Here is a 19,245-nt window from a genome sequence, read left to right as displayed (position 1 = left end):
ACAGGGAGATCAGCTCGGTGCTTTGTGACCACCTAGAGGGGTGGGATAGGGAGGGTGGGAGGGAGGGAGACACAAGAGGGAAGAGATATGGGAACATGTGTATATGTATAACTGATTCACTTTGTTATAAAGCAGAAACTAACACACCATTGTAAAGCAAGTATACTCCAATAAAGATGTTAAAAAATAAAATAACTTTCTGCAAAAAAAAAGAACTTGAAGAGATAATCATTAAAACTTTTTGAATTAAAATTTTGTAGTCATTTCAAATATAAAATCTTTTTCATCTTCAAAATTAATTTTTGAAACCATATACATTTTAGAATAATTTTGTCAAGTTCTATAAAAGATTCAGTGGGGATTCTCATGATGGAATTTTATTTGAAGTGTATTTGGGGAAAACTGACATCTTTATAATAATGATTAAAGGTTTCTCTTGATTAAACTTTTTGATAAACTTCAGTTCAGTTCAGTTTCTTACACAAAATTTTGCATACTTCCTGCTAATTCCACAGCTTAAAATTTTTGTTGCTATGTTGATTTAGAAAATTCAAGAGAATTTCTTAAAAGATATTTTACTTTCTTACAGCATTGGGTCTAGTTCACTTTTAAAATAGAGCAGGAATCCTTGATTTGCTCATGACTTTAATGAGAATACTTCTAATGTTTCATATTAAGTATGATGTTTGCTGTAGGTGTTTAGAAAATGCTGTTTAGTTACAGCACCATCGTCTACCCTTCACTTGCTAAGATTTAAATTATGAAAGAATATTGAATCTACTAAATGACCCTTGCTTCATTAAGATAATTATGCTTTCTTATCAACTAATGTAGGGCATCTTTTTTAGCTTAATGAGCCTTCCCTCTTTTTTCTGTTAGTCTAACAGTTTCTCCATTTTATCTTTTTGAAAAACCAACTCTGTTTTGTAGATTTTTCCTAGTGTTTTTCTAGTCTTTAGTTCTCTTTCTGCAGGAGCCCATAGTCTTATACTCCCTCTGGTGTCCGACTGATGTACTAACTAGGGGCCAGGATGGAAGGCAGTTCCACTGCTCTCCCTGCTTTCCTGTGGAGAAGCCTCAAGCCCTGGCCTTCTCCCAACCTAGCAGAGCTGTGCCTGGGTGCACAGCAAGGCTCTCATCCCTTTTCCTTTGTTCTTAGCTGCCCCAGCAAACTATGACAAAACCAGCCCCCCTGGCAGTGCCATGAAAGGCCAGGACGTTCTGGCATGCTCTACCCAGTGTTTGGAGGGGGTGGTACATACAACTAAGTAACTAGAATTCATGAGTGATGCAAATTTTTTCAAGGCCACAAATCACAAAGGGGACTGATCTTGTGCTCCCATGCCATTGACCTGATGTTCTACACTGGGATCTGAATGTATCAAGTCATCATAAAGCTTTTAAAGCTTTGGGTTTTATTTTGAAAAAAGCTTATATATTTTTAGATGGTTAAAAAGCCAAATGATGCTGCAATGCTATCTCACCAGCCCCAGCCTGACTGCCTATCTCATACTTGATGTCACACTGGTAAGATTGATTCCAGATATATTGCCCATTTTGCACCCATGAATACATCATAGATATCATGTAAAGCAAGTCCAAGGCAGATTGAAGTACAATTTAAAAATATAAAATAAAACTGCAGAATGTAGTTATTGAAAAGAGTTGATTACAGTTACAATTATTTACAATTACAATCTATTAATGATAGGTTTTTTGAATTTTAGAACTGAGATCTCCTATAGAAACTACTTTAATAATTTTTGTTTTGCAGATAAAGAATTAGAAGCAAAACTGCAGGTTGCTAAGCACTTGTGATTTTAACAGGCAAATAACAGAAATACAAATTCATCAAATTATCATTCTGAAAAAACAATCAACCTTTAAGTGCTGAGGTAACCCAGATATAATCTACAATTTTTAAACTCTACTAACTATAATAAATATCTTGATGGATTAATTTAATTAATTATAATTAATTACATAATTTTGGAGGAAATATCCAGTACATTTAATATCATTGCAGAATGACTTGTTTCTTATGTCAGTTGTTTGTTTTAGGTTAGACTATAATACTTATCCTCATTGAAAAAAATCTCTATTTTAATTGATATTCAGTTATCGTATTAGTGGTTTATCTGTTATCTAATCCTATCTCCTCCAGAACAAAACAAAACCCTTTATTTAGCTCCTATTTCTGTTAGTTGGCAATTTGCACTGGTTCAGCTAGCTGCTTCCAGGCTCACGCATGCATCTGTGTGTCCTTAGCTGGGGTGACTTGTTTCTGCTACATGTAGCTTGCTCAAATGGCAGCTCAGGCAGTCTTCCAAGAGAGGGAGCAGAAGCCTGCAAGACGTCCTGAGGCCTAGCACTAGATGTCTTGGGACTAGCACTAGAATTCCAATGAATTCTATTGACCAAAACAAAAACTAACATGTAAGCCCAGAATCAAGGATCCAGTGAAGAGTTTATACCTCCACCTCTTGTTGAAAGGAGCTGCTCCCAAAAAAAAAAAAAAAAAAAAAAAAGGAGCTGCAGATGCATGGTAAAGCATGTAGCTATAGGAAATAGTGAATTGTGGCTACAAGTTTGAGAATATATTAGGTACAGGAGACTAATGACAGTTAAGTCTGGATATATCTTCAACATTAGAAAGTTAGGCCTATATTTGACGGCCAATGTTGACACAAATAATCAATAAATGATCTATAATAAAAATAGGAAAGCGTTTTATTCCAGCCAAACTAAGAACTATAGCCCAGGGGACCCAGATTCAATAAGTACTTGAATTATGTTCTGCTGGGCAACAAAATGGGGAAAGCAAAAAACAGCAAAATTATATAAATTGACAAGAATTGTGCTTGGAGCTGGTAAGAAGTAAGGGTGTTTGTTAAGCAAGGTTAGGTTGAGGTCTGAAATGGTTGCATAGTTACAAGGGGAGACTTTGAGATCATAATGTTGCAGCTGGCAGCTTCTAGCAGATATTGTTTTGAAAACAGCTGGTGGTGTCCTTGAGTTTGATACAGTTCAGAAAATTCAAGTTCTGGAAGATGCAGGAATGTGTTTGAAACCACATCTACAAGGCCGCTCAGCTCCATTTTGAATGCCTGAATCAGTTAATCCATTTAGATTTTTAAATGCATTCTTTCCTTTAATGGTTAAAGCACATGTACAATGCATGTTTGACGTAAGGTAGGCTGTTCCAGTTAGCATAAAGCCAAACCATCTATAAGCCAGAATGACTTCCCCATGCCTGAGTATGTGAAAATTTCTTCCGTCACTAGTGAGGAACCACGGAAGATTTTAGTTTAGGATAGTGACTGGTCCAGGGTTGAGATAAATATTTTGTCTCCATTTAAAAATATTCCCTTGACCCAGAAAGCAATGTAACCAGGAGGGTTCTTGGACCTTATTTGGGTATTGTTTTCCTACCTGGAATGCCATTCTGTCCAGAACACACTGTGAGCTAGCAAGACTCTGTTCAGTCATCTATGGATGACTTCCTTTTATAAAACATTCCCACTACCCACAGTAATATACAGTTGGCTTAAATGCTTCTGTGCTGTTCCTAGCACTGGCCCTGATGTACAGCAATTCTGTTTCCTCCACTGAACTATGAATGCTTCCAGGAACGAGAATGGGCTTCATCTTATTCCTCACTGCATAGTGAGGTGCCTGGCACAAGTAAGGCATCCAGTAGACGCAATAACCTGGGGGAACAACTTATAGGTCTGTAAGACTACAGGTCTGTAAAAACAAACTGCTGTGAAATCGCCTTCAGAAGTCAGTCGCCTACAATGCAAAAATCATACAGAAGAGCCACAAAGGAAAGACGCATTCCTTCCCCAACCACCACAGGACAGGCAAAATGTTTCGCTTTACGGCAAGTCTCAGGAGTCGCGCCGTAGATACCGTAAAAGGGAGGGAAGGCCTTGTTGGGGAAGCTCAGGCTTCTGGCTTTGCGACACCGTCGGGGCGGGAAAGTGCCGGCTGTCGGTTGGAGGAAGTCGGCCCGCCCCCTAGGGCCGGACCTCCGCGCACCCGGGAGGCGTGTCCCGGCCTTTCAGACCCAGCGCTGGGCGCCGGTTAAGACCCATCTCCCCGTTGCTGGTGCCATGGAGGCGCCGGTGGAGCCGGAAGTCGAGAATGAGGACGGCGAGAGCCGCTGCGGGGATCTGTGCTTCATGGACAAAGGCCTGCGGAGGTAAAGGGCAGCTTTACCGGAGACCGCACGGCAGGGGCCGAGGGTGGCGGGCGGCCTCGGTGGAGCGGAGGCGCGGGGCAGCTTTACCGAGATCGCACACGAAGGCGTCTGGCTGTCGCCCGCCGTTCTCCGCCACAACTGCGCTGCTGAAGTGCCAGATCCAAATCCAATGAGCCCCCTTTCCTTTCCTCCAGGGACTAATGAGCACCCTGGAAACTGCCCCACGTCCTGGTTCCCTGCCGGCGTTTGACCATCCTCCCTTCTTCGCTGGTTCTCCTTTCTTTGCTGGCAACTATTTCTTTGCTTGCCCTGTAATTGTTGGTGTTCGCGGGTTCTGTCCTCTCCTTTGCTCTTTCTCTGTGACAGAAAGTGGCAAAGTAGTATCTCTGGAAGCTGTAAAGCAAGAGTTTGCTGCGCTTCATTGGTTTTGCCTTGATTGTCTTAGCTCCTGGTCTAATTACTTTGCAGAGCCCTGTGATACATATACTGTTATACTTCTTGAAAATACTAAACATAACATATTTAGTTCACTGCTTTCCTCTTTCATGCAGCCCAAATTTGTTCACGATACTAGGCTCTTGGTTCTGCGTTGCTGATTGGTCCCTCTCTGCCTTTTCAGTCTTACCTCTTACCCTTTCTCCGGTTACACCCTGTGATTAGACACACTAAGCTACAAGCGGGCAGTTCCATAGTAGGCTTCTCTGTGCCTTTCCACATAGTTCCTTTGTTGCCTGCCCTCTCTGTGCACCTTGCTGATAATTAAAGCAACTTGTTCTGGATCCTGATCTAAAATTTGCCAGAAAGCCCCGGGAAGGTGTTTTTCAAAAGAATATTTATATTTATATTTAATAATAGCTGCCATTTACCGAATGCCATTTATGTGTGCATGTTACATATATTATCACAAATCCTCACAACAATTCTGCAAGGTAGTAATTTTACGAGGGACAGATCTGAGATTCAGAGGATCTTTATAACTTTCCCAACATGCAGCTGGTGGATTAAGTTTGAATTCAAAACCATTTCTATCTAATTTCACTGTCTGCTTTTTCGGCTATACTACATTATATGCACAATACTAATTTCCAGAAACTGAAATGCTTCAGAAACTAGATGGCTATCATTAAGAGCATGTGTTAATAGCATAAGGTCTGGCATTAAATAATAGCTCAGTAAATGACAGAAGCAAGATAATTGGAAAATATTTGAAACAGTCACATTTAGAGATTGCCAGTTTGAAATTTAGAAATGCTTTATCTTTTTCTGCCAGGGGTTCTTATGTGCTTCAGTCTGAAGACTAAAGGATAAGTTGAATGACCTTGTGACTTATTCATACTTTTCGTGTTTTAATTTTAAATTTGAGATTCTTAATGCAAATTTGGAAGCAAACTTGAATTCCTTGTTTTCCCTTTACTCCCTGACTGGTAAACTTCTCATTTTCCTGCTACTAGATTTCCTACAGCTTTACTATAGCTGCTATAGAACAGATGCCAATGACATTGTGTGTCCCAGTTCAAGCATCTCTGAATCATGTGCACTGTAGTTTATATTCCTGGAACTCCTATCTTCAGAAGAGGTTCCAGTTAAAAATAGCAGTAATTGACAGAATGAAGAGATGAGTTCCATTTAGAGGAGACGCTTTCCAAATTCCAGCAAGGGAGGACAGGGACTGTTTCACTACGAATAGCAATAACTAACGGTTTATTTTGAAATCAACTACATTCTGGGTTAAACAGACATAGCAGACAGTGAAGAGAATAAGATTGTAAACTCCAGTGCCAGATCTGTATTTATACTGGCTCAATTTGGTAATAGCTACAAGAATTTGGACAAGTTATTTAATTTCTGTAAACCATGGCATCCTTAGATACCTACTGCTTGGAGTTGTTGTGAGGATTAAATGGACAGAGGAAACAGGTTTAGAGAGGTTAATTCATTTACTCAAGTAACACAGCAAAAGTGGTAGAGTGCAGATTTGAACTTGGGGTGTTATGATTCCAGGAACTGACTTTACAAATAACTGCTTTCACTCAGTGCTGATGACTTTGTTTGCATATAAAAGCTAGAAATGCCCGGTGTCCCTTGCCTCTCTTGATAATGGTCCAAAATACTGGTTAGTTGTAAGAAGCACTGTACCTTATGAGACATTTCAAGGCTACCACAAGTAGGAAGGATTTTATTATAGAATGAATAGAGTACATACTTACTATCTACATGCTGTTTGGTTAATTTTAGTTATTTGGTCATGATTTTTAAATCCATTTTTTACTTGTTTTTGATAATATATATTTTCCTTTGTAGCATATCAGAGTTATCTTTAGATTCAGCCCTTCGTGCCATCAATCTTCATTGCAATAACATCTCGAAGATCAAAGCCATTGATCACATTTGGAATTTACAACATCTAGATCTGTCATCTAATCAAATAAGTCAAATTGAAGGGCTAAACACACTGACAAAACTACGTACTTTAAACTTGTCCTGCAATTTGATCACAAGAATAGAAGGTTTGTAAGTGATTTTCATCTAATACTTTGCATAAGGGAGCTGATTTAAGTCCATTTTTCATCTTCTTCCCAAAAGAGTGGGATAAGTATTATCATAAACTTTTCAAAACTGACCCTAAAACTCTACATAAAAAGTTTTCTTCTAGAAAAGTTATCAATTTTAAAAATATATATTTTGTAAAATACCAACAGAATTGATTTCACTGTTATCAGACTGTAGATTTGCTTCAGAGCAGTCTGAAATAGTATTGTAATACTATATAACTCTAATTAATTGATTATTTGAATCTTATAATGGCTTTATTTTGTTTTAGGACTTAAAGCACTAACTAATCTGACTAGACTGAATTTATCTTATAACCACATAAATGATCTTAGTGGTAAGTTGATATGCTTATGTTTTCTATAATGCTGAGTATTTGCCATGTATAATGAGTTAGACTGAGCTATGCATGTTAAAGAACTGAATAATCCAATTTTTGACCAAAAATCTTATCTAGAGGCTGTTTCTCAGTCATATTTGTTTTTTGTTGGTGCTAAAGCTACAGCTGAATAAAAAACTAGGAATAAAAACCAGAGTAATCAGTAACAGAAAAAGCTTGGTTAGAAAGAACCTACTTTGGGAGAATAATGTTTTAATCTTAGATAATTAATATACTATTATGTAGAGAGAGAGAGTTCCAGCAGAACTTTTTACAATGATGAAAATATCCTGTATCTGTGCTGTCTGGTATGGCAATCAGTAGACAGATATGGCCTTTGAGCACTTGAAATGTGGCTAGTACACTGAGGAACTGAATTTGTAATTTTATTTAATTTTAATTAAATTTTTATTTAAATTTAAAAAGCCACATGTGGCTAGTACTACCATATTGGACAGTGTAGGTATATAGCATTCCAAAGGCTATAGCAAATTAACAATCAAGGTTTTTTTTCTTTCAGATTTATTATTATTTATTTATTTAATTTATTTTTTTGGCTGTGTCAGGTCTTAGTTGAGGCATGCAGGATCTTTTATTGTGGTGTGTGGGCTTCTCTCTACCTGTGGCATGCAGGTTTTTCTTCTCTAGCTGTGGCACGTGGGCTCCATAGTTGTGGCACGTGGGTTCCAGAGCGCATGGGCTCTGCAGTTTGTGGCATGCGGGCTCTCTAGTTGAGGCGCGCGAGCTCAATAGTTGTGGCACGCAGGCTTAGTTGCCCTGCAGCATGTGAGATCTTAGTTCCCTGACCAGGGATCAAACCCTCATCCCCTGCATTGGAAGGTGGACTGTTTACCACTGGACCACCAGGGAAGTCCCAGGATTTTTTTTTTATTTTCTTTTTGACTTTACCATATATAAGAAGGTTAAAACTTGTTAACCTTTTAATTGATTAAAGTGATACACTGATAAAATGAACGGAGTTTTATGATAATTCTTAAAATTATCTGTCAGAACTAGCAGAATTTCTCAAATTATCTTCATAATCCTTATCAGTATTTGAAACAGTCTTATTCATTTGTTTGTTCTTCTCTCCTGCTAGAAAAATACGACCCTATGCCAGGTATTTAGTACACAAAAGAATAAAATACAATGACCTAGTCCCTACCCTTAACCAAAGTAGCAACAGTATTTTAATTTTTAAAAACCTTTTTCCCCAAAAATGTGGAAGTATTAGAATTGAGTATTAACTGTAGCTCTGTCTCTGCTAGGTGATGCTGAGCAAAGTATATTGTTCTTTGGATGCAATTTCCTTAACTGAAAAATGTTAATTTTGGATAATGTAGTTCATTCATTTACTTCTATAGTGATGAAAAAATAACAACAACAAATAGATAAAGTTCTTATCACAGGGCTTACATTGTAGTGGGGAAGTAAAACAAATAAATGAGATCATGTCAAACCACCCCAAAAAATAAGCAAAAGATTTGAGCAGACCCTTCCCCAAGAGGATATCCAAGTTGCAAACAAGCCCATGATTTAAAAAAATGTTTAGCATCCTTAGTAATTAAGGAAATGCAAATTAAAATCATAATGAGATCCACCTCATACCTACTAGAGTAGATATACTTTTAAAAACTTAAAATACAAAACGCCGGTGAGATTGTGGAGCAACTAGAACTTGCATACATCACTGGTAGAATTCAAAATGGTAAAACTACTTTGGAAAACAGTTTGAAGGTTTCTTATAATGTTAAACAAATACTTAGCGTATAATCGTGCATTTCTACTTCTAGTTGTTTACATAAGAAAAATGAAACATGTCTAATCAAAGACCTGTACATGAATGTTAATATGATTATATTACTTTTTAATATAATCATGTTTATATGATTATTCATAATCTCCAAAAACTAGAAACCACCCATTTATCTATCACCTGGTAAATGGATAAACAAATTGTGATACATCCACAGGATGGAACACTACTTGGCAATAAAAAGGAATGAACTATTGATATATGCAGCAACATAGATAAATCTAAAAATAATTATACTAAGTGAAAGGAGCCAGACACAAAAGATTACGCTGTATGATTCCATGTATATGATATTCTGACAAAACCAAAGATACAGGGGCAGAATGAGATCATTAGTTACCAGGGGTTGAAGATGAGGAGAGAAGATTGATTTACATAGGAACACAGTGATTTGGGTGATGAAAATGTTCTGTGTCTCCATTGTAGGGGTTACATAACCGTATATGTTTGTTAAAGCACATCAAACTCTACTGTATATATTTTCTGCAACCCTATAAGTTCTAATAGATAATCCTTAGAATGATAATATTTTATATGTTCAGAAACACTTCAGTAAGTAAATAATGACAGTTCATACGATTAAGAACATACAAAAACACTAAGGCGTGATCAAGCTTGCCATGATAAAGGCAGTAAGAAGGCTACTGTGGCTAGAGCATAGCAAATGAGGGATTAATGTGCTAAGAAAAGAGATAACAAAACAGGCAAAAGTCATACAGCTTCATAAGCAGGGTAAAAAGTTTGCATATTATTCTAAGTACAATAGGAAACCATTGGAAGGCTTTAAACAAGTAAATGACTCAATACATCTGTTTAAAGGATCACTTTGGCTGCTGAGTGGGTGAAGAATGGACTTCAGTAGGACGGGGTGAAAGTCAGGTGACAAGAAGCTCTTCCCGTGGTCTGGATGAGAGATGATGGAGACTTGAACTAGGATGGAAACAATGTAGAGGAGTAAATACGTTATGTTTTGCATGTGGAGTTCATAGAACTTGCTGATGGATTGAGATGAGGAGATGAAGGGAAAAGGAATCAAAGATAATTAAGAGTTATCTTTGTAGTAACAGGTGGTTGATGGTACTATTTCCTGACATGGGGAAGATTGGAGGAGGAACAGGTTTAGAGATGAAGGGGTAAGAATGAAGGATCCTATCTTAAATTCGAGAGCCCTATTAGATAAGTGTGTGTGTATGTGTATGACCTGCGGTTTGGGGGTAGGGCATCAGGGTTGGTGTTGTAGATTTGGCACATCAGTGCTGTTTGTTGCTCTGACACTATAGGAGATTCTGGAGAGTGTATGAATAGAGGAGGGGGCGACCAGGAATGCGCCCTGGGGCACTTTAAAATCAAAACATAAAAGGGACATGAAGTTGCAATATAAGAGAAAGAACCAGTAACATGGAACAGGAACTTAGAAATGTGGTAGTAAGTTAAGAAGAAATGCTGAGTACTCATAAGAATGCTTGACAGGAAATCTGATCCTGTAGTGAGTGGTCAAAGACTTTTCTGAGGGTGTGACAGATGAACAGAAGTTAGTGACGAGGACTATGAAGAAAATGAGGCAACCCTGTAAAAAAGATGACTAGAAGTTAGCCAGATATGATAAAGATCATTGAGGAGAGAAGAGTATTCCAGTCAGGTTGAAGAAATTCAAGGGGTGGGGGGAAGGTGAGTAAAGTTGAATTTATACATGGAGAGTACTAAACTAGGCAAAATTGAAAAATAAGACCTTCATTGGAACAGTGTAGAGTGCATCTCAGAATGGTCCTTCCAAAAGAAGGAAGGCTAGGGCATTCAGCCATGGGTGATTCTCCTTTTGTTGAGGGGTTCCTGGAGGTGTTAACTACTTCACATTTCTGAGCTAAACTCTTGCTCAACAAGCTCCATTTTAAAGAAAATTCTGAGGCATGGCCCCTGTCCACCACAGCTGCAGCTGAAGTCAGGCTGTCCAGGGAGATGTGCCAGGAACCAGTAGCCTCTGCTACAAACCTAGTTTCTAACATTACCATGCTCTAGATAATCTCATGCAAGAAATGTTATCAGGGAGCTAAATCAAATGGGTGCTATTTATATTTATTTTATGCTCAAACCAATGAAACTGGAGTGTTAGCTTATGTCTCCTAATTAAAAATAATGTGTTGATTGAGAGCCTGAAGCCATTGCTTTATTCTTATTCTCATAAAAGTACATGGGCCTGGGGAGGTCCATTTGTTTTGTTTAAACAGAGCCCAGGTACGCCTGGGCTGAGGCTCAAAGAGATGCCAAACCTTTGTTTCTTCAAAACAACAATTGACTTTGCTGATAACCTGTTCATTAGATATAGCTGTTTACAGAAGGATCTTATTAATGCTACTCCTTTGCCTCTTGAAATACAACCTATATAAAAATTATTTTTAGTTAGCTGTTAGAAAAGTTACTGTTGTGACATCAAAAACATTTTTTTTCCTGTTGCAGGTTTGATGCCCCTTCATGGAATTAAACATAAACTTAGATATATTGACCTACATAGTAATTGTATAGATAGTATCCATCACCTACTTCAGTGTACGGTAGGATTGCGCTTCTTGACTAATCTTATTTTGGAGAAAAATGGAGAAGATAATCCTGTCTGTCATTTGCCAGGTATGATCGATTAATTTAATACCTTTTGTAACAGTTGATTTTCAGAGCTCCTTTATTTCCTGCAACTTGTATTTATGACCTCCTTGAATTTGTCTTAAGCTTTGCAACTTTTTATTATGTATTTGGAAAAGTATAATTGCAAATAAATTATTTTATTAAGACAAACTAAATTGCTGTTAAAAGAGGAACACAAACTGAAGAGATACGTAATTCTCTTTAGACAGTTTTATATTTGATAAGTGAATGCCTCAAAATTAAATTGTGCTTATGATATATTCTTATAGTATAATACTAAGCAGCCATAAAAAAGAATATAGAATCTCTTTAGCTACTGATAAGCAGTTATCTCCAAGATATACTACTGTTAAGAGAAAGAAAAGCAAGTTGCGAAACATTGTGTATAATACGCTCCCATTTGTGTGCAAAGGATAACGTGTGTGTGTGTGTGTTTGCTGAGTATATATATATAAAATACCTAGAAGGATACACAAAAATCTGATAATAGTGGCTAACTTCAGTATTAGGTAGGTAGGGATCAGGAAATGAGAAAAGGGCATCTGGGAATCAGGAAATGTTAGGAAAACTTTTTACTGAATACCTTTTGAATTTTACACCATGTGAATGTGTTAAATTATTAACAAGTAAATGACTTTTTTAAGAAGAAAGCTTAAACTTAATATGAGCTTAGATTTATTAAGATACAAGATATATAGAAGATGCTGCTGAAATGCCATTTGACCTAATTCAAAATCATTGAGGTTGGCAAAGATAAAGCAGACCAGACTGCCATTTCTAGAACTCACTTATCTCAAAGTGCTTAACCCAACAATAAGATACAAACGTAGGATATGAATATACATTCTAAAGATGTGTTTGGGTAGAAGTTGGCTGCAGAGGCTGTGTTGTCATTAATATGCAGCTATGAGAAGGCTTTTCCCAGAATGGAAACCTATTTTGATAATTTTACTTTGCAGAAGAATATATTAGATTTGAGATCAACTATTTTCCTAAGCCCATATAATAATAGAGTCTCCCTAAAAATCAGAGCAGATTTCCATTTTGGGGGGAAACCCTTTTCTTGGGAAAAAAACCTTATTCCTAAGACAACTTTAATTTACTGACCCACAAGTTGGATTTTTTTCCTAATAATCTCATCTCAAGAACCTCTAGTTCCTATAGTTTGAACCTTTGTTTTTCATTTTCTTTCCTAGATGAGGTATTTCTCTGAACACAGTTGCCCTCCCCCCAGAATTATTACTGAAATTACTTTTCTTTCTTCAAAATTTCTAACATGAATTTTCCAGACTTCTTTCTTTTGTACTTCCAACCACTTTATTTTACTTGGTTTTAAAATTTATCAAAATTGAAGTGTTTCTATTAGCCTAAACACCAAATTAGTGTTAATTTGCCAGACTTCTCATATGTAATTAGGGAAAATAAACATATTCTTAAATACTTGATAGATTGTCTGTTTTAATCCTAGTTATATAGAATTTAAGAGGAGAAAGTAGGAATGTTTAAGTTTGTTAATGCTTATGGCCTCACTAGCAAAATTCTTGCTTCTCTGATTGTTATTCTCATCATCCTGATTTACATCTATACTAATCATATTACAAATAAAAAGAGCTATATTTGGTTTTCTGTCTGGAATAAATTGCTACTGGTTTCATGCATTTATAGCTTTACAGCAATTTTATAAAAGATAGATCCAGAAATGATGATTTTTTAACTTTCTGACTTTCATCAGGAGGGTTGTTTGGGAGGGATTGGGGGGTAGTGTTTTGTTTGTTTTGTATTTAATGATTATGTACTGTAGAAGAACTAAGTAGTTTTTTATTACACGTTTATTAGTTGCATTCCAGGACTAATTTTATCATTCAGGTGATATATCTGGTAGCTGATAATTTTACTTCATTCTAGAAATAATTAACCTTTCTTTTTATGCTTGAATTTTCATTTTGAATGATTTGTTTCCAAGGGTACAGAGCAGTTATGCTCCAGACTTTGCCACAGCTTAGAATCCTAGATTGTAAGAACATATTTGGTGAACCAGTAAATATGGCAGAAATAAACTCATCACGCCTACAGTGCTTTGAAGGTCTTTTGGATAATTTAGTTTCTTCTGACTCTCCCCTAAATATAAGTGAAGATGAGGTATAGTATGTTTTTTTTTCCTAATATAAAAGATATCTTCAAATTTTAATTAATAAATAAATGTAAATTTAAAGGATTTTGGTTTGTTTCTGTGTCCTAGATCTTTGATGGTATGCCAGTGGTAACACCACCTATCAATGAGGTAGCTCCCTTGGATCACTTTGTAAGTACACCAGCAGATACTGGTTTGACATCCTTTATATCTGTGTGTCCTTCTGAGCCAGAGAAAGTTAATAATGAAAATGATTTTCAGAATGAGATGAAACTTCAGAAATTAGATGACCAAATTTTACAGCTTCTCAATGAAGTAAATATTTTTCCTACTTTTCTAAGCAGTGTGTTTGTTGGAAAAAAAAATAGTAAAAAAATGTGCAATAAAATTGCATAAAGCTGACCCACCAGAAACAGTCTATATTTATTGCATTGGTGTGTATGTTTATTTTTTTTTCTTTAAAATAGGATTCTATTGTAGTAGTAGTGGTAGAAAAAACATACTTTTTTCACTCATTTTCCTTAATGTCCTCCTTCAAATCTTCATTATGTAATTCTTTTGTTGTTCTGCAACAAAGGAATTATTTGTTATTATTTCCACCCACCCACCTTTTATTTCAAGTAAATAGAACTCTTTGGATTCAGTGCTTATTAACATAGAGGATATGTGAGCTACTTTTGGCCTCTACTTTCTCTTCAGTTGTTTCATGGTCAAAGCCACTTCTATAACCTATAGCTAAATGGCAAGTTATTTTATATAATTCCTGCTTCAATTCCTGTTTACAGCAGACCCTTACCAAATAACCTCTGCTTTCTTGAAATACTAATCCTTTTTTACCCCTGCTGCTAGTTCTCTGGTTTTTAGAAATTTTGAACTATGTGGTTGATCCGTAATTCCTAAAATTTACTACTATTTGAGTCTCCAACCTTCTCTCTAGCATTCTTGCTCTGACCTATACTGACAGTTGTTTCCTTGAACACTACACCTCCCAGAATGCAACGGATTTTTCCTTTATCCCCTACCTGGACATGGAGGAGAAAGACTGTGGGATAGGCCCGAAAGGCTATTAGTCAAAAGTCAGTTTGACCTAGAAATTTGTAGTTGAATTTTAATATTTAAATTTTTTCTCAAAATGGGGGTGGGTAGTGGAAAATGCTTATGGAATGATTATGGTTCAATGGGTTATTAATAATCCTGAACTATTGTCTTAGCTATAACATTAGCAATGCTTGATAAACATGAGGTCTACCTTAGGTGGGTGCGTGAATAAGACTAAAAGGATTCTGTGTGCCAAAAATCCCTAGAGATTTCAATTTGGGCCACAGAGGTAGATTGTAGTAGAACTGGGGCAAGAATGCTGGCAGATGCATTCTTTGACATCATTGATAACATATTACTGAGGTACTAGGCTCTTCATCTCTTCAGGTTTCATCTTCCATCTTAGAATGGCTGACTCTTCTTTCTCAATGTCAGAACTTAGATTTAAGCTTAAAAACCTAAATTTGAAGTGAACTTTCCAGCTTCTCTTATGCCATCCTCATTTCATTCTCACAATAACTCAATCAAGTAGATAGAGATTAGTATATCATTGTTCTTGTTATGTAGAAAAGAAACTCAGTTTACTTAAGAGTCCTTTATTTTAGTGAGGCAGAGTTGAACTTCAAACGCAAATGTCCTGATATCCAATCTGGTATTCTTTCCACTATCATGCTTCTTATTCAGTTAGTGATAATTCTTCCTACTTTATAACTAAGAATAGGAGTCTAGCTCTCTGGAGGAAAAAGGATGATTTGTTGCTATGCATATAAAATTGTTTAGGAGAAGGACTTCTTGTTTGCTAACTTACTTGGTATAAAGGGTAAACATACAATTTGAATTTCAGTTGATATATACACTTAAATTATAAGTGAAGTCATAAAGTTACTGAAAATGTGCTATAATATAATGATGGTTATTCTTCTTAATTACTGGACTTATAATTGTTACACTGATTTTGAGAATTCTGTCTGTGAAAGGCTGTTTTGTCTTTAAGTTTTCATTTTTCCCCCACCATTTTATTATGAACATTTTAAAACTTAGAGCAAATTTAAGAGAATTTCTTAGTGAATTAGCAGGATACCCACCAACTAGATTCCACCATCAACATTTTACTCTACTTATTTCATCATAGGTCTATCCATCTACTCATTTATCAAACTATCTTATTTTATGACACATTTTAAAGTGAATCACACGTATCAGTATACTTCCCCCTAAATACTTAAGCCTGCGTATCATATCATTATAGTTCAGTATTTTTTTAGTTTTTTTTACTTTCACTTTTTTTTTTTTTACTTTTGATGTAAAATAGAGATGTGTGTATTCCCTGAATTGACAGTACATAGGCCTGTTACCCAAACGTTTATGAAGGTGAGCGTCACTGTCCTAAAATGTTCCCTCGTGCTGCTGCTCACAGGGGTTCCTCTACTGCACTCCCCACCCTCACCATCACTTTTCTCATTTTTTTGACTATAGACTATTTAATACTCCTTCCAGAACCTAATATAAATGGAATCATACAGTATATATACTCTTTTGTGTAAGGCCTCTTTCACTCAGAATAACCTTGAAATCAGTCCATTATTATGTGTATCAGTAGTTTGTTTTTATTGCTGCGTGGTATTCCGTTGTATGAGTATACCACAGTTTATTTTTCCATTATCCCTATTGATATACCACTGGGTTCTTTCCAGGTTTGTGGATAAAACTGCTATGAACATTATAGTACAAGTCTTTTTGTGAACTTAGGTCTTCATTTCTCTTCAGTAAATAGCTAGAACTAGAATTTCTAGACTATAGGGTAGGTGTTTGTTTAGTTATATAAGAAACTGCCAGAGCTTTCCCAAGGTGATTGTTCCATTTTATTCCCACCAACAATGTAAACTGACTGTTCCAGTCGTTCCATATCCTCACCAATGTTTGGTGTTAGCATTGATTTTATTTTAGCCATTCTAGTCGGTGTATACTGGTATTCATTGTGACTTTAATTTGCATTTCACTAATGATCAGTGATGTTAAGCACTTTTGCATGTACTTATTGAATCTTTTGTGCAGTGTTCAAAAATTTTGCCCACATTTTTATTGAGTGATTAGTCTATTACTGAGTTATAGGAATTCATTTTATATCTTGAATACTAATGTTTTGTCAAATATATTTTCTCCCAATCTGTGGGTTGCATATTCATTTCCTTAAGGGTCTTTTAATAAGCAGCAGTTTTAATTTTACTGATTTTTATTGTCTAGTTCTATCAGTTGCATGTGAGATGTTAGATTCTTCAACTATGATTGTGGATTTGTCTATTTCTTCCTTTAATTCTCTCAACATTTGCTTGTCATATTTTAAAGCTCTCTTACTAAGCACATACACATTTATGACTACTTTTACTTCCTATTTAACTGATTCTTTTATCATTATGCAATGTAAATTTATGTTTTTACTCAATTTCGGAATTTTGGGACATCATTGCTTCAAATATTTCTCTGTCCCATTCTCTTTCCTCTTTTTTCAAATTCCATTTAGACCTTTCGATGTGTCCCACAATCCCCTGATGCTCTGTCGGTTTTATCAACTTTTTTTCTCTGTATTCTTCATATTGAATAAGTCCACTGAACTCTTTTCAGGTTTACATATTCTTTCTTTTATCACCTCATTCTGTATTAGTCGAGCCAGTCAATTTTTACTTTAGACATTGTATTTTTCAGTTGTAAAATTTCCATTTTTTAAAATAATTTTTACTTCTCTACTGAATTTCCTTTTCATTCATGATAAGCACTTTTTATATCATTGAGCATACTTATGATCACTGTTGTAAAGTTCTTCTCTGCTTATTTGAACATTTAGGTCCTCTCAGGTCTCCACTGATTGTCATTTCTCTTGAGAATAGGTTATATATTCCTGGTTCTTCCTACTGTGAGTAATTTTGGATTTTGTCCTGGACAGTGTGAATGTTACTTTGTGAAGAATCGAGATGCTGCTATAGGCCTCCAAAGAGTGTTAATAGTTTTGTTATAGCAAGCATTTAACTTGCTTTGACTAACTGCTGCTTTTTTTTATCCTTTGCTGGGCTTCTTGCAGTCTGTTCCATACTATCCTCAGATTCTTCAGACCCAAAAGTTTGTGGGTTTCCCACCTGAGTTTTAAGACACCCTACGTAGTGCCAATTGTGCTGTTTTCTTAGGATAAAAGCCATAAAGCAGAAACAATCCATTCTGGTCATATTTCCAGGTATCAACTCTCCTCTAGAATAAAACTACTTTTGTTCACTTTCCAGGATTCCAAGTAGTGTTTGTTTGTTGTTGTTTTGTTTGTATTTTTCCCCAGTTTGTAATTGTTATCTTGAGAGCGTCAACCTCATAGGAGCTTACTTGTCCATACCAGAAGTTGAATCCTTTCTCTTTAATTCCAAACATACCTAGTTTATAAATCTTTAATCTTGTAAAAAGTTGTAACATTTTAGAAAATGTCAAATTATGTTCTTTTATACCGAATTGAACTTTTAAAAAACTTTGTCTTTTTTATTCTAGACTTCTAATTCTTTAATAGATAATGTTCCTGAGAAAGATCTCAGACCAAAAAGAGACACAGATGTGACTTCTGAAAGTGACTATGGAAACAGAAAAGAATGCAATAGAAAAATTCCTCGAAGATCAAAAATCCCATATTATTCCAAAACTATTCAAACTGTTAAGCACCACAGTAAAAACAACAATGCTTTTATAAGGTACTTCTTTTAGTTCTAGGAATTCAGACAAGGCACACAGAAGTTACTATTGCTGGCTTCTTTCTTAAAGCTATCTCATGGTCATATTTTTTTACTATTCTAATGTCAAAAGATTTGACTTTTCAGCCTTGCAGCCTCAAATTTAGTCGGTACTTTCATATAAATTTATATAAAAGGCTCTCTTTATGCTGGATTGTCATTATCTAAGTTGTGAAAAATACTAATAAGTATTATACGTTTCTTTGAGTTATTTTTTGTGGTTTTTTCTTTGCAGTTGTAATCGTAAAATGAAACCACCTTTCTTTAAAGAATTACACGTAAGATCATCTTTAGTGAACAATAATATATTAGAAGAATCAGAAAAGCAGAAGACTGAAATAATTAAAGTAAACAACGGTAGCTCAGAAAATGCCACTTACCGGGTATGATTTAAGAGATTAAGAAAAATTGGATATGAATAATCTTATTTTTAAATTCGAAGTTAGTCCCAGAAAAACTATGCATGTTTTTATGAGCAGAAAAATATTTTGTGTAATTTTATTGGGGGTTACGGTTGGGTTATTTTCCCCTTCCTGATTTCCAGATTTTGTGTAATGTCACTATTTTTGTAATTTTTTTTTAACATCTTTATTGGGGTATAATTGCTTTACAATGGTGTGTTAATTTCTGCTTTATAACAAAGTGAGTAAGTTATACATATACATATGTTCCCATATGTCTTCCCTCTTGTGTCTCCCTCCCTCCCACCCTCCCTATCCCACCCCTCCA

General features: G+C 35.8%; 1 protein-coding gene across 3 annotated transcripts in view; it reads left to right on the top strand.

Moving 5' to 3' along the window:
* Positions 1–3,584: 3,584 nt before the first annotated feature.
* The window catches only part of LRRCC1 (leucine rich repeat and coiled-coil centrosomal protein 1), a 39,864-nt gene continuing 24,203 nt past the window's right edge, over positions 3,585–19,245 (top strand). Inside the window, exons 1-8 of one of the 3 annotated variants that reach the window (XM_024731615.1) lie at positions 3,585–4,204; positions 6,506–6,711; positions 7,026–7,091; positions 11,404–11,571; positions 13,550–13,725; positions 13,826–13,888; positions 18,281–18,477; positions 18,752–18,899. In XM_024731615.1, the coding sequence (XP_024587383.1) occupies positions 4,116–4,204; positions 6,506–6,711; positions 7,026–7,091; positions 11,404–11,571; positions 13,550–13,725; positions 13,826–13,888; positions 18,281–18,477; positions 18,752–18,899 (1,113 nt within the window). In that variant the 5' untranslated portion in view covers positions 3,585–4,115. The remainder of the gene's footprint in view (positions 4,205–6,505; positions 6,712–7,025; positions 7,092–11,403; positions 11,572–13,549; positions 13,726–13,825; positions 13,889–18,280; positions 18,478–18,751; positions 18,900–19,245) is intronic. The other 2 variants (XM_024731632.1, XM_024731623.1) reach the window with 2 other exon arrangements.

This window comes from Neophocaena asiaeorientalis, unplaced genomic scaffold (genome assembly GCF_003031525.2).
Source record: "Neophocaena asiaeorientalis asiaeorientalis breed wild unplaced genomic scaffold, Neophocaena_asiaeorientalis_V1.1 scaffold371, whole genome shotgun sequence".
NCBI lineage: Eukaryota > Metazoa > Chordata > Mammalia > Artiodactyla > Phocoenidae > Neophocaena > Neophocaena asiaeorientalis.
The sequence above is the reverse complement of the archived record's forward strand: the minus strand, read 5'-3'. Positions and strand labels throughout refer to the sequence as shown.